General features: G+C 34.0%; 1 protein-coding gene across 1 annotated transcript in view; it reads left to right on the top strand.

Annotated features, from left to right (window-relative positions):
• LOC135086558 (calcium-binding mitochondrial carrier protein SCaMC-2) overlaps positions 1–14,527 on the top strand; it is a 48,875-nt gene continuing 34,348 nt past the window's right edge. Inside the window, exons 1-3 of the mRNA XM_063981307.1 lie at positions 1–441; positions 5,665–5,791; positions 7,717–7,804. Of these exons, the coding sequence (XP_063837377.1) occupies positions 268–441; positions 5,665–5,791; positions 7,717–7,804 (389 nt within the window). The 5' untranslated portion in view covers positions 1–267. The remainder of the gene's footprint in view (positions 442–5,664; positions 5,792–7,716; positions 7,805–14,527) is intronic.

Below are 14,527 nucleotides of genomic sequence, written 5' to 3'. Positions count from 1 at the left end.
GGTGGTGAGGTAAATGAACGGAACACAAAAACGAAACGAAGGATGTGTCCGTATGCGATTATTTGTCAGTGTGTGCAGTGCGCAAAGTAGAGTTCGTACCCAGCTGTCAAAAAAATTCTTTCTCGAGTGCGAAAGTGAGTGCGGATCTTTCAGAAATGATTTTAAAGACATAACTTTATTTTAGAGTTATGTATGCCAATACGTATTCATATGCAGATATTTTATCTTGTTGTATAACAAGCAGTACTTACACCGATCAAAGACACCATGGTGCAGTGTCATCCGCCGTTGGAGTTAGAGGAATTGCCAAAAGAAGACGAAGAAAGGCTAGAAAAACTATTTTCTAAATTAGACAATGATGGAAATGGGAAGATCGACATTCACGACTTATCTGTGGCGCTCAAGGAACTCGCTCCTCACATCAACCGGAGTTATGCAGAGGTTAGAATGTGCACTTCCTACTAATACCAAGCTAACGGTGGTTTCGCTTTCTAGCAATCCAGGTTGCGTTACACGTGTGCCCATTCATACGAATGCTGGCTGAATTCCAAACACTCATAAAATTAAACTTCTATTAAAAAAATAAAAGGATAATTTTATCCTGTTTAAAAAAAAAGAATGCACTTCACATAATTTTAAATTGAGAATCGTCGCACTTTCGATTACAATGATAAGCCACAGCTTACTACTTCCTCTTTTGTTTAAATTGTATTATTGTATCAGCCAGTGCCTAACTTTGTACAAAGTTTTATTTTATTTTCACTTTAACTGTCAATTATAACCCAAATTCTCAATTTTAATTCAATTGTTTTTTAATTTTATTATAAATGAGTTTATAACTAATTTTGTTACTTGCATGTGCAATCTCCAAATTTAATCTTCTTTATCTTACTTTTTAAATTAATGCCATCCATGTGTCATCTTCATTTTTTTAACACCGGCCATTTCAATCGCTATTTAGTTCCTGCTTGGTTCAGATGATCTAATTTAACACAATGTTAATTTACCATAAACTAATATTTCACATTTTAATCAAGTAAGTATTTAACTATGAGGCTAACTTTAAGTAGGTACCTACTTACTGCAAACTAGCATCCTATTTTTATCCCTGCAGTAAGATGCCTTTGTATAAAGTTTAGAACTAATTATTTCAAATTTTTCATAAATTTTATCAGACACCTCAGACACCTAGTGGCCTCAGTCTGACAGTAAAATCTGGCTCAGAAGTCAGTTGTTACTTACTAACTGTTTTTTTTTTTATGGTATTGGGTTACATGGTACAAAAAGAAAAGAAAAATATAAATCCAATCAGTGGATAATAATAATATTAGCCTTTATTCAGAGTTCAGACATACAGAGTTTAAAATTGATTAACATTATTCTAATTGACACTTGTCTGTGTGCCTATTTTGACACAGGCTTCCTCCAACTGTTTCCACTCTCCTCTATCTCCTGCAACTGTTGTCCATCCACCTCCAGCTATGGCCTTTATTTCATCCACCAATCAATAAAAAAAAAATTCTTGGTGGCCTTCCCCGTTTTCGCTTAATATGCCTTGTGAACCAGTTCATTATGGATTTAGACCATTTCTCTTTTCCTCTAAATCAGTTGATAATAATTGGTGTAATCTGCAATCTTTGAGGCACTACTAATTTCATTGAAAAAAGAATTCCTTGTTTTTCCTTTCTCCCATATTTTTTTCTGAATAGCTAGTCTGTTAGCGTTTTTATATAATCTTTGATGATTCTTATTTATTGTAATGTTCATGGGTGTGTTGAAGTTTGGCTTCGAAAACTGAATTATTCATTTTACTTACCGTCACGAGCAAGATACATATCCCATAAGATTAATGTTAACAAATCTGTATTTTAACATATCCACTGAATCACAAATGTGTGTAGAATTTAAAATACTTCAAACGTAGATAACAATGAATGAAGTTAGGTAAAATATGTGAATTTATTTAAATATAATAGAGAGTAATACTGATTTGCTTTTCAATGGGATACACGGGATGGCCATTACAATATTTTATTTTGTGACAAAAGACTGTTCAATAACAAACAACTCAGTGTGCGTCAGAACCGCGGGTGGGGTATCATGAAATCGAATGAAACATATTCTGGTATTTAGTAGTGTTTTACTATTATTTGATAGCGAAGATAAAAATTTTAGTACTTATCTATAAACAAAATTAAACGAAAAACAAAGTTCCACCGCCAACCTGACGTCAGGATGGCGGGTGGGTAGTTGAACGGTGTACAATACTTAGAAACTGTAAATGCCAATTTTTAGTATCTCTTCATTAAATAAATAAAATAATGTTAATTCTTATCTACGCATTTTTATTTACTTGTGAAATATATTTTTTTCAATGTCGGAAGCCATACAAAATTTTTTTTTGTTTAGATTCAAAAGTTCTCTGATTAAAACAGCATTAAACGATAAATGAGGTGCACTGATATTTAATACATATCTACAAGTATTGCATAGTAGAGTAAAAAGATTTAGTAGTTCTACGAAATACAAGATGAAACGATTAACAAAGTCCGCCGCCGTCCATTCTGACATCAAGTTGGCGGGTGGAAATAAAACGGTGTAAAATGCATAAAGACTATAGATGTTAACTTATTATAATAGTCCTTTGGTAACTACTTACATTTCTTTTAAAATTGTAACTTTTAACATCTTTAAATATTATTTATTTCATTATTTTTAATAACCATTCTGTGCGCCCACATGTTAAGAGTCGCGGCTTAGATTAAATTATGGATTGTAATTAATTTGTACTTAAATATGACTAACTTGTTTTGTGAGCCTTAAATAAATAAATAATAAACCCTTGTTCCACATACTTTATGGAATGAGATCTAGTTGACGGGAGGGATGATCGGGATCACATTCTTTATTAGCCATGGAACATTTCTCTCGACAGAGTAAGAGCAATGAGAATGAGAAAATGTTTTAAATTACTGCGTTTCATCTTTTTAATCTACTATTTAGGTACTTACCTACTTACTAGTAAAGATTTACATAGAAGTTCCTAAATTTATAAATATTTAAATAAAACAACTGCTGTTTACATAATTTATTCATAATCATCTCTAAATTAACTATAATATTATTATATCCGCCAATATTCCTAACTATAATATACAGTCTTGATAGGAATTCTCATCTGAGGACTTAGTGTGAGTTAACATCAAAGAAGATTTTAGTTCTTGAAAGTTTCCGCTAGGTTCGCTGTCATACGTTTATTGTTACTTTTGCAGTCGACATCGAATGCGTTTGTCATAAACTCACACTGCGCCCCCTGCTCTGAGGAACTTCTATGTAAATGTTTACTAGTAAGTAGGTAAGTACCTAAATAATAGCTTAAAAAGATGAAACGCAGTAATTTTGAACATTTTCTCATTCTCATTGCTCTTACTCTGTCGAGAGAAATGTTCCATGGCTAATAAAGAATGTGATCCCGATCATCCCTCCCGTCAACTAGATCTCATTCCATAAAGTATGTGGAACAAGGGTTTATTATTTATTTATTTAAGGCTCACAAAACAAGTTAGTCATATTTAAGTACAAATTAATTACAATCCATAATTTAATCTAAGCCGCGACTCTTAACATGTGGGCGCACAGAATGGTTATTAAAAATAATGAAATAAATAATATTTAAAGATGTTAAAAGTTATAATTTTAAAATAAATGTAAGTAGTTACCAAAGGACTATTATAATAAGTTAACATCTATAGTCTTTATGCATTTAACACCGTTTTATTTCCACCCGCCAACTTGATGTCAGAATGGACGGCGGCGGACTTTGTTAATCGTTTCATCTTGTATTTAGTAGAACTACTAAATATTTTTACTCTACTATGCAATACTTGTAGATATGTATTAAATATCAGTGCACCTCATTTATCGTTTAATGCTGTTTTAATCAGAGAACTTTTGAATCTAAACAAAAAAAAAATTGTATGGCTTCCGACATTGAAAAAAATACATTTCACAAGTAAATAAAAAGGCGTAGATAAGAATTAACATTATTTTATTTATTTAATGAAGAGATACTAAAAATTGGCATTTACAGTTTCTAAGTATTGTACACCGTTCAACTACCCACCCGCCATCCTGACGTCAGGTTGGCGGTGGAACTTTGTTTTTCGTTTAATTTTGTTTATAGATAAGTACTAAAATTTTTATCTTCGCTATCAAATAATAGTAAAACACTACTAAATACCAGAATATGTTTCATTCGATTTCATAATACCCCACCCGCGGTTCTGACGCACACAACAACTCATCACATTGCATATTATACTTCTTAAACAAATATGTACTCAATAATCCTACCAGCTTTCTATGTATATGTATTATGTATATTTACTTACACTCTCTATTATATTGTTCCTAAAATATTATAAAATGTCTAATATTGATGTTAGTGAGTTAAAAAGTTAAATGCTATATTTACTACTTGTGTCGGCCGTTTGGTGTAGTGGTTCAGAACGGACTACTATTCCGAGAGGTCCTGGGTTTGATTCCTGGCCGGACAGAAATTGAAATGATAAATTTTAATTTCTGTGATGGGGCTGGGTGTTACTATGTATTTACAAAAAGAAAAGTATATTAAGTATGTTTATATCCGTTGTCTAGTACCCATAGTACAAGCTTTGCTTAGTTTGGGACTAGAAGCATAGTGTAAAATGTCCAGGGATATTTATTTATTTATTTATCTTGTGTGCATTAAGGTTGTAGTATTCGAGCATATAAACTGCTGTAACTAGAACAATAAATTATACTTTATACAATTTTATTGTGTTTATTCAAATGAATACCTACAACCTAAACACCACCTATGGATTAACTGGATTCTCCTGGATAGACTGGTTCTACCATAAAATATTGTCTCCATCACAGAACATGGAAAGAGGTTTCTGTGTTCTGTGGTCTCTATCTTCTGTATAAGTCTGAAAAGAAGAACCAAGTATCCCTTTCTTTTAGTAAAGAAAAAAAGTTAAAGAATTTCACGAATATCCGAAATATTCACTTGTTTCAAACATGTTTTAGTTTCGAGCGGATAATGTTTAATTAATGTCAATTTAAAACCATTATTATATTGTTAAGCTCAAAGTTCGCACTCCGTACAATATTATATTAGTGCTTCCTGCTCGGCGTCCGTCAAATAAAACTTTACTATCTGGTAATTTATTTACAGTTGTTGAATTACGTATATTGGTAGACAAGAATATTTATTCTTTGTTACCATAAAACCTTACGCCTTTTTCAGGGCACTTGTCACTTATTTCAAATATAACTGGCTCTACGTATTGGAGACAACATAATATTATCGGCTAGTGTACTCGGATAGGTACTTGTACCAAAACTAAGTAAAGTAAAATCCGTATGATACGGTTACCGGATATTATAAAATGTAACTATTCGGTCGTAAGTAATCTTACGAGTATGATTAGGCTGAATCTGATCTGTTCCCAGCGATGTTGTATTTGTTCACCTCACATGAATTTTCAGTGGCACGAAAATCACGTGGCACTTTTCAGTCTTCGTTAGGACATTTACCTATTAACCCATTGTTGGTTGGAACATGTTTATTTCTACCTATAAAATACCGAAATATTAATATAAGATCACTGAACGTTACAGAAATTCCTGGCGAAATCCGGGAAGAAAGACGCGGGCGATGTCACTCTGTCAGAATTCATTCACTACGTTCGGGAGCACGAAAAGAATCTGCGGTTGCAGTTCTCACACCTTGACAAGAATAAAGATGGTAAGATAATCTACTTAACACACTAATGATCAGGATTGAAAGTTTAGGTTAGATTCTCCATTTGCCGAGACGGTCGTGCTTGCACAGACCAAATAACCTGAAAAAATTAAATGAAGAGATGAACTCCCAATTTTATCTGGTTGGGCTAAATTGAAAGTTGAGGTAGACTATGGGAAAAAAATCTAATGGCGTCATAGAGATGATATTCAATGCAAGAACGTTATGATAATGATTGTTCCTCTTGACATAAAATTGTATGAAGTAATTTCAGTACCATTATCGACGTAGATTGTGTTGTTAGCACACATTTAGGTCTTATATAACAGACGGTTGTAGGTCGCTAAACTTTATGTTGGTCGCGCCTGGACATTGGCCAAATAAATGTGCCAACTCGGATTCGATTAGCCGCCCGGTTAGCAAGGAAGTGGCCACAATTCCTTTTAAAGATACTAAACTCCACTTTTAAATTACCTACTTTCTCACAGACAATCAAAACCTCTAAAAATCTAAGGCTGAGTGGCACCACCTAACTTGAACGGTAACTTTATCGATAACCGATGTTTTTTGTATGCAATTTGACAGATTTTTGACCTTTGTTAAAGTTAAAGTAAGATGGTGCAACCTAGCCTAAGTTTGTTACAAAGTTATTTATTACTTTCCGATCCGCGATTGTCAATTTCCGTTTTCATGACAAATAAATCTGTTAAATTTTATGCTACGAGTCTATTGTCATCTAAACATAAGCTAAGTTAAGTACATTTGCTATGTGCACAGATTATGGGAACATTTTTATGCACAAGACATTGTCCTTTGTCTTCTTCACGTACACGAAGAATCGATGATATACTAATTTATTTGCAAAAACCAGAACGGATACTATTGAATCATCGTTTTAATGGAGATGAATGATGTCGTTCATCGTCATTGTTCTCATATGCATGGCTTTGTACCAAACCGATTCGTAGATCTCGCAATTAGTGACTTTACTTCTGTTTTATCTTATAAAAGCTCAAAACACTGTAATATTGATAAAATTATACGGAAAAGAACGCAAGACCCTGACATTGAATTGATTGTATTACCACTACTCCTATCTACTTAGGGAAACCTTATGCGAGTAGCTGGTAGAAGATACAAATGCATAGGTATATTATGTACGCGAATGTCTCGTCGCTGAAATTGCATATTCACATTTTTCGCTTAGATTAATAAAGCCTTTTCCGTATAAAAGTTTACTGGATACCTAACTTATAATCCAAACAGAAGTCTTTATGTTGAAAGGAAAACCCATAAGTTTCTTAATCCTAATCTTAAACTAGGTATTAAAAAGAAATTCCACAACATTGATAAGGTAATCTCACAAAATCAACGTCTAGTGATTTGTACTTTACACATTATGACTTGACATAACATGACATTATGTTTGATAATGTAATTGATGGGACAGTTCCAACAATAATGCCCTTGATTTATTTTTATACTTTTCCACTTAACACGTTAAAAACGAAATAAAAATTATATTACCGTTCATTAATATTTATAAGTCACGCTTAAAATAGTTATTTTTATACCATTTTTAGGAATCCGTTACACGCTTAAAATAATTATGTACACTAATTTTCATCGTATCATAAATAACACTTGGGCTATTTTCAACCGTATGCCTTTTTGAAATGTCTATAATATAAAATATACGGAATTACTCAACGTAAGTCTCAAAGTTTGTAAAGTCGAATGATGAAAATATTCAGTACCATTTATTCTGACCGCGTAAACTACTTACCGCGTACTCGCACTTAGGCAGGTTTTAATATTAATTTGTCCTCGTAATTATTCCAGCCTGCAATATTATTAAGCGTGGAACGTGACACTATTATTAACTTTATAAAACAATTTTGTAATGCATTTTCTTTTGTTATTTTCAGGGAAAGTTGATCTGGAAGAACTTCAAACAGCGTTTGCTGATCTGGGCATAGCAATAGGCAGAAATGAAGCCACCAATCTCTTGAAACGGTAATTATCATACATAAATTGATATAACAATAAGAACCTAGTACATAAAGCAAAGCGAATATGAACTTTAGTTTTAGTTTGTTAGTCTTAATTGCTTAGCGATTTTGTTTATTGTATGTGCATTTGTATTAGTCTAACTGCCGTGAAACAAGTTGTGTCTTGTGAGAGGGTCACCTGTGACCCGCGTTGCGTCTAACGTGTTAAAGGGATGACGTTGACGAAACCTTAGTCTGTGTCACACCCTCGAGATGGCTTCATGTACGCCACTAACAATTTCATTATGTTCCGTACTGTACGATACTTCTATAGATACTCGATTAGTATTCCTGCCAGCGTAAGAGCAATACGTATGTTATAAGACATACAAAAATATAACTAATTTTCATTTTCATCATAATAATATGATGACGCCACCAACCAACTGATGTACTTATTAGAGACTGAGTTTCTTGGCCAGCTTCTTCTCAGCACTGGCACAGAATAAGTAATAGTACAGGTACAGAAGGATTACTCCGCAAGACGATTTAAATAAATGCGAGTCTTGCTACGACGCGATACAGTGGAATTCAGCTCGCACAGCACTACGTACCTACAATTTTATTCACCTACAAGTTTTGTCTCTTTCTATCGCGTGCCTCTGAACTCTTCTTACGCTGTTAGGGTTGCTGTCTAGTAGTGTCTAGTAAAAAAATAATTAATCTACTTATTTGTAATGAGGTACGTAATGTAGGTAAGTACGCATTCATTAAATGGAAAACCTTGGGAGAGGCCTTTGTCCAGCAGTGGACGTCATTAATTGGCTGAAACGAACGAACGCCTTCTGAGCAGTAATCATGGTAGGTTAGGTTCCTATACTATCCTAAGAATTATTGATTACCTACATGGCCAACATACCTTTCAGCATTTTTGGGAAGCGAAAAAAAAGATAAATCCGGTAGATTTCTTTTCGAATTTAAACACCCGAACCACAGAATAAGTAATAGTACAGGTACAGAAGGATTACTCCGCAAGACGATTTAAATAAATGCGAGTCTTGCTGCGACGCGATACAGTGGAATTCAGCTCGCACAGCACTACGTACCTACAATTTTATTCACCTACAAGTTTTGTCTCTTTCTATCGCGTGCCTCTGAACTCTTCTTACGCTGTTAGGGTTGCTGTCTAGTGAAAAAAATAATTAATCTACTTATATGTCATGAGGTACGTACCTCATGACACGTATGTAATGTAAGTACGCATTCATTATGGAAAACCTTGGGAGAGGCCTTTGTCCAGCAGTGGACGTCATTTGGCTGAAACGAACGATCGCATTCTGAGCAGTAGTCATGGTAGGTTAGGTTCCTATACTATCCTAAGAATTCTTGATTACCTACATGGCCAACATACCTTTCAGCATCTTTGGGAAGCGAAAAAAAAGATAAATCCGGTAGATTTCTTTTCGAATTTAAACACCCGAACGCCGCACAATAATATTTCTTTCTCTTTATGTCCATTTTTAAATAATACTTCGATCATAGAATTAGGTACTACAACGCACGCCAGCGTCCTGACGGGCGCGCGCGTGACACTCGACTGATATAATACCCGCCGGCGGGGCGCTTCGCTGTAGGTAATTATCGGATGTACCGCGCGGAGTGAGCCAGGCCTGGCACTGGACCATATTAATTTCCCGTTGGGACGTGAAAAAGTGATCTTTGTGAGCTTAGTTGCATAAATAAACGATTTGAATTTAGGATTAAATGGAGCTGTTTACTTTCTCCAACGCGACTTCTAATATCGAAAATTAAGCATATCGTCAAATAAAACAAGACTAAATGTGATTTTTTCGATCTATGAAAATAAAATTAGATTAAATGCATAAGTTAAGTAAGTGAGCCTACAAAGATGAAGATCCAATTCACACTTGGACAGTATTTTGTTTTTCGTTTATTTATAAGTAGAAGTTAGAATAGTTTCGTATTCATTTGTTTTCAAAAACAAGTAACGTCACGTGACTGAATTTTTCATACAATGTTTATAAAAACATCGTTACAGAATATAAAAAGAATTTCAGATGATTGTTGGTGCCAACATGCCTATTGAGAACACTAGGCAGAGAGTACAGTAAACTGCTTCTTATGCCGTTGTTATAGGTACTAATTTGTAACAAAAACGTGTAGCCTGATGTCGACTGTACAGACTTAAATATGTCACAGTTTTATATGCATACGGCACATTCGTTAGCCACAATACCATTGCCATTGCCGTTCGAATATATCGATGCGTGAATTTTTATTACATTACTCATTAAAATCGCAATAAACTGTAGACATTTGGAATTTCAACTTTTGGCAGTCCATAAAACTGAATTTTACCAACAGTAAAGTTTTCATTATGAAAATAGACGTGGCAAAATAACAAATCATATCATGACTGGACTCGTAGTTCCTAAAATCCTAATATATCAATGTATGTTTTTATCCTTACAAAGGCATTATCTTAATCATTGACATTAATAAGTGCGTTAATATGTAGTATAAAGTAGAACATAAATGCTTCTAAAGCGAAGGCTCTAACATTAAGGTATTACCAGTATTACTTTATACATTAATAGAACTTAGAACTCAATGTTAATTGGGTTGGGGGTCCTTCATAATTAGCCAAATTGATAAATAAGTCATCATTCATCTTCATAAAAGCGAAAGTGAATATAATAAACATTATACCTAAATGCATGAATTACTCTCCATCTTGAAACATCTGTTTAGCATGATAAGAAATGCAAATTTTGTCTTACCATACTAAACATCTGTTTCTAGATGGTGTTAAAGATTATAAGACCACAATAACAGTTTATAAATCCCATTTTGCTCATTTAGTATTACTATTTGGGAATTTAAGGCTGTAGAACTAATGCATGCCCTATTGTAAGGTATTACTCAAATGTTTCAGAAACGCTGGTTGTCCTAAATTCTGGTGGTAAGTGGAGTCGCGCGCACGTCTAGTCGCTTCTCTGCTAAATATATGCCAACTGTGCTACATATGAGCTTGAACCACACTGGGTTAGTTTTTTAGCTAGGTACCTCATACACTTCATGTCAGAAAGATCGAAAACTTTCGTAGATGTAACAGAACGAGCCTGAAAATTTGGTTCAGTTTGAATCTTTTCTTTGAGGCTTTCAATAATATTATTATTGTAAAGTGTGCAGAAAAACAAAAGAAATATTTTGTCTGAACCCATGATTGGTATCTTCCCGAATTTATGACCAAGATCGAGTTATAAGGCCCGCCTTACGGAAACCAGTTTCCGTGCGAATTTTATGCAATCCTCGTAATCATAGTGCGGTATTTTTCAATAATCATGGAATGTTAATATTTTGGCGTAAAATTGTACAATATTCGAGCATGAATGAAAAAATTACACGTAAAATCACTACAATTATTTATACACACGTGCGTAGATTTTAAGCACGTAAATCTGATAGGTACCCAAGTAACATTTTACTCCATTTAAGAGTTCACATTTAGTTCCAATGTGTACTTAAAGCATTAGTACAGTTCACTCGTGATGTATAAGCTGTATTATTGCAATTAATTACACCTATACCTGTCTAAGGGACTTATAGCAGTGTAGACTAGTGTAGAGTTATACTTTTTTACGATTGTTGGTGTTATAATACTCTAACAACTATCCTTTTGTCAGCCATCTGACTAAGAGCATTATAGGAGGGTAGAGATACGGCAACCACTGTTTAACGGCCTACTTGTACGATGTTATAGAGCTAGCATTTTAATAGAACACACGTGGTCATTTATAAAGCCAAAGGCTGTTATGTTTACTTGTTTTAGACTGTTATACAGCTAGTAGCTGTAGTAGGACTTGTTTGTGATAATTAAAATAACCTTTTTTTACTATCTGTACAAAAGTGTTTCAATGGTACGCATGTACACTGTAGGCTGTTAAAAGGACTATATGTGTTGTCCATTAACATCAATAGCAGTTTATTTGTCCACAAGTACTACTCTTATTTGCTTTAAGCTGAACTAGCTGCGAAATATTATGCGAGCTGAAAAATATTATGCCTGAACCTGAAATTTCCCTTCAAAATATACCAGATATCAGAGTGTGATGATTGCAGTTCTTGTGATAGTGAATACCATTTTGATTTGGACAATTATTTAACCTTTCGCAAAAAAAAATAAGAACATGGGCTATTGAAAATCGTATTCCTCATTCCGCTTTGAATAAATTATCAAGCATAATAAACGAATTTAAACCGGGAACACTACCGTCTGATGCTTTAGGTATTCATACTTGACTATTAGTACCTGGGCTAGGCAATTTAACGGACATTAATAATTTTTATTGCGGATCTCTAAAATTTCAGTATTTGAAAGAATTAAAGATACACAATTGACCTGAACTAGGTACATCTTAAAGCTGTACATAAGTTCACATTAGACTAAATTTATAGACATTAGCGCTGTAGTGGTACAAATGTGGAACTTCATATAGATAACAGCATTCTAACAGAACACATGTGAACCTAATATACGCTCACCGCATTAAATTGGAGTTATAACAGTTCACATAGCCGTATTTCATTTCCACCATTTTGTTCTACATAACCTAAAATATTTACCAAATAAATCTCCAAAATTAATGCAGATTTATCACAAAATTCGCAGATAGAGCGATTGAGTTTTGGTTTCATGTTATAATTAATTACCGTAATATAATTATAATGCCAATCCAATATCAAAAACTGAAAATTGTAGATTTCCTCTCAGCCAGTTTTAAATATTTTAAAATGAATATCGCGTTTTTACAGAGGCGCGTAAATATTTTAGCTGTAAATATGTATACATTTCACGATAAAGTTGCATTCCCAATGGCATTAACATTATTAAGTATTTAAAACCCGTGTTATTATTTGCATAAATGATTATCCGCCCGAGTTGTTTCCCTCTTGGCACTCACGTACAAATACCAAACTAATATTAAAATGTGGAAATAATTTAAGACACACGTGAACTTTAGGTAGCATTGGAGTACTTTTGTCGGACTTTATAACTTTGAAAGCTGTGCATTTAGCCACTTGTTACTCTTTATTGTCCTCACGTACGTTGTATGGTTCACACTGCGTCCCATATAGTGCCGTAAGTCAGCCTTAAGTACGATGTTACTACTTAAACTGCTATTATAATGCTATTATACTGCTAATGTACAGCCATAGTGAACTTAAAGCTGTCTAATTTGTGCCCAAACTGGTTCTATAAAAGCATTATAGCAAGCTATACAGCTCGTATACAGCTGACATACACAGCTTGTGGAGTACATGTGAACGACTATTGAACTCTTAAATGGAGTAAAATGTTACTTGGGTATAAGCTAACTAAATATGATGTACCTACTAAATATTTTCTTGAAATACTTTGAAAAATAACCTCGTGTGACTCGAGCTCATGTCAAGTTCGTTCCGTGTCTGATAAAAACAATGAACATTTACAATTCCGAGAATGTATATCAAAACAAAAGTCGTCAATTTTTGTTACATGGCCAATTTAAGCTCGTACTGACGATACCTCGACATTTTTAATCAGGAATGGAACCTTACAGATAGCCAAGTTAGAGCGATGATCGTTAAAACTGTAGCCCCACGATGTATTATAACAACAAGGTACATGTTGTACCGTTATCATTAGTATGAGGCTTGTATATAATCAATGATCATGTATCACGTTGTATCATTACATCACAAACGATCATAGCTTTTGGTATTAGCCTCTGTGTATCAATGACTCATTAAGAATCAAAGTCAGCAACTTCATATTTCTTGTCGTGTGTCCTTGCCTTAAGATGGGTGATACAATGATGAATATCTAATAGGGATTATGGTTCATTATGATCATTGTGGCGTCTAATGTGGTTGTAATAAGTGCTATATTATACATCAAAATGTTTAGCCTTACATGCTGTCATCTGTACAATAGATATGCTTTGAGTCGACGTATACGAACCACTACGTAGCCACATTGAAACTTATATTACTCCTTTCATTCATTTCTAACAGCATGCAGACGACAACACTTAACTTATTGAAATAATAATCAATTGCCGAAACTCGGTAAACAGAATTGCTACGTCTGCCTTCTGATTTGAAGTTTCTAGTGGCTCAACGTTTAGATTTGCAGCCAGGCCTCCGCCATTTAGAAGTTTACTAGAGGCTCTTGCTACATTTACGGCCACAACTTATAGTCAGATGAAGTTGCTGAATTTGGTTTAAAGACTTCATAGTTGGTCAAGTGCTAAGCAAGCGCCAAACGAACGATAGACGGTTAAAATATCCTTCATCGAAATCCAATAAGTAATGGTAATATAATTGGCTGTGATCTGAAGCAATATTCTGTATAAATTTATAATTTTTAGGAAAGTTGAGTGAAGAGGAAAGGATTTTTGGTAAGTTTTGAATTTTAACTTACCTACGTAAGCTTAAATATCTGTTGAGATATAATATTCTATTAAATTAGAATGCATTGTGCGAGTGGTGCTTTGTTTTGGAACGATGCGTGGTAAAATAGAGGTACGAGGGTAAAATCTGTGTGCTAGTCTTGAGTAGTTAATCTTTCTGCCACATCAATTTATACATTCGGAAAATTCGGCGACCAAAATTACTGACGTGATCAGATTTTCAAAATTAGCTTACGTGTGAATTTTAAAAAGTTTTTATTCCATTCGCTATT

Source organism: Ostrinia nubilalis, chromosome Z, assembly GCF_963855985.1.
Source record: "Ostrinia nubilalis chromosome Z, ilOstNubi1.1, whole genome shotgun sequence".
Taxonomy (NCBI): domain Eukaryota; kingdom Metazoa; phylum Arthropoda; class Insecta; order Lepidoptera; family Crambidae; genus Ostrinia; species Ostrinia nubilalis.
Note: the sequence above shows the minus strand (reverse complement) of the source record. Positions and strands in the feature narration are given on the sequence as shown.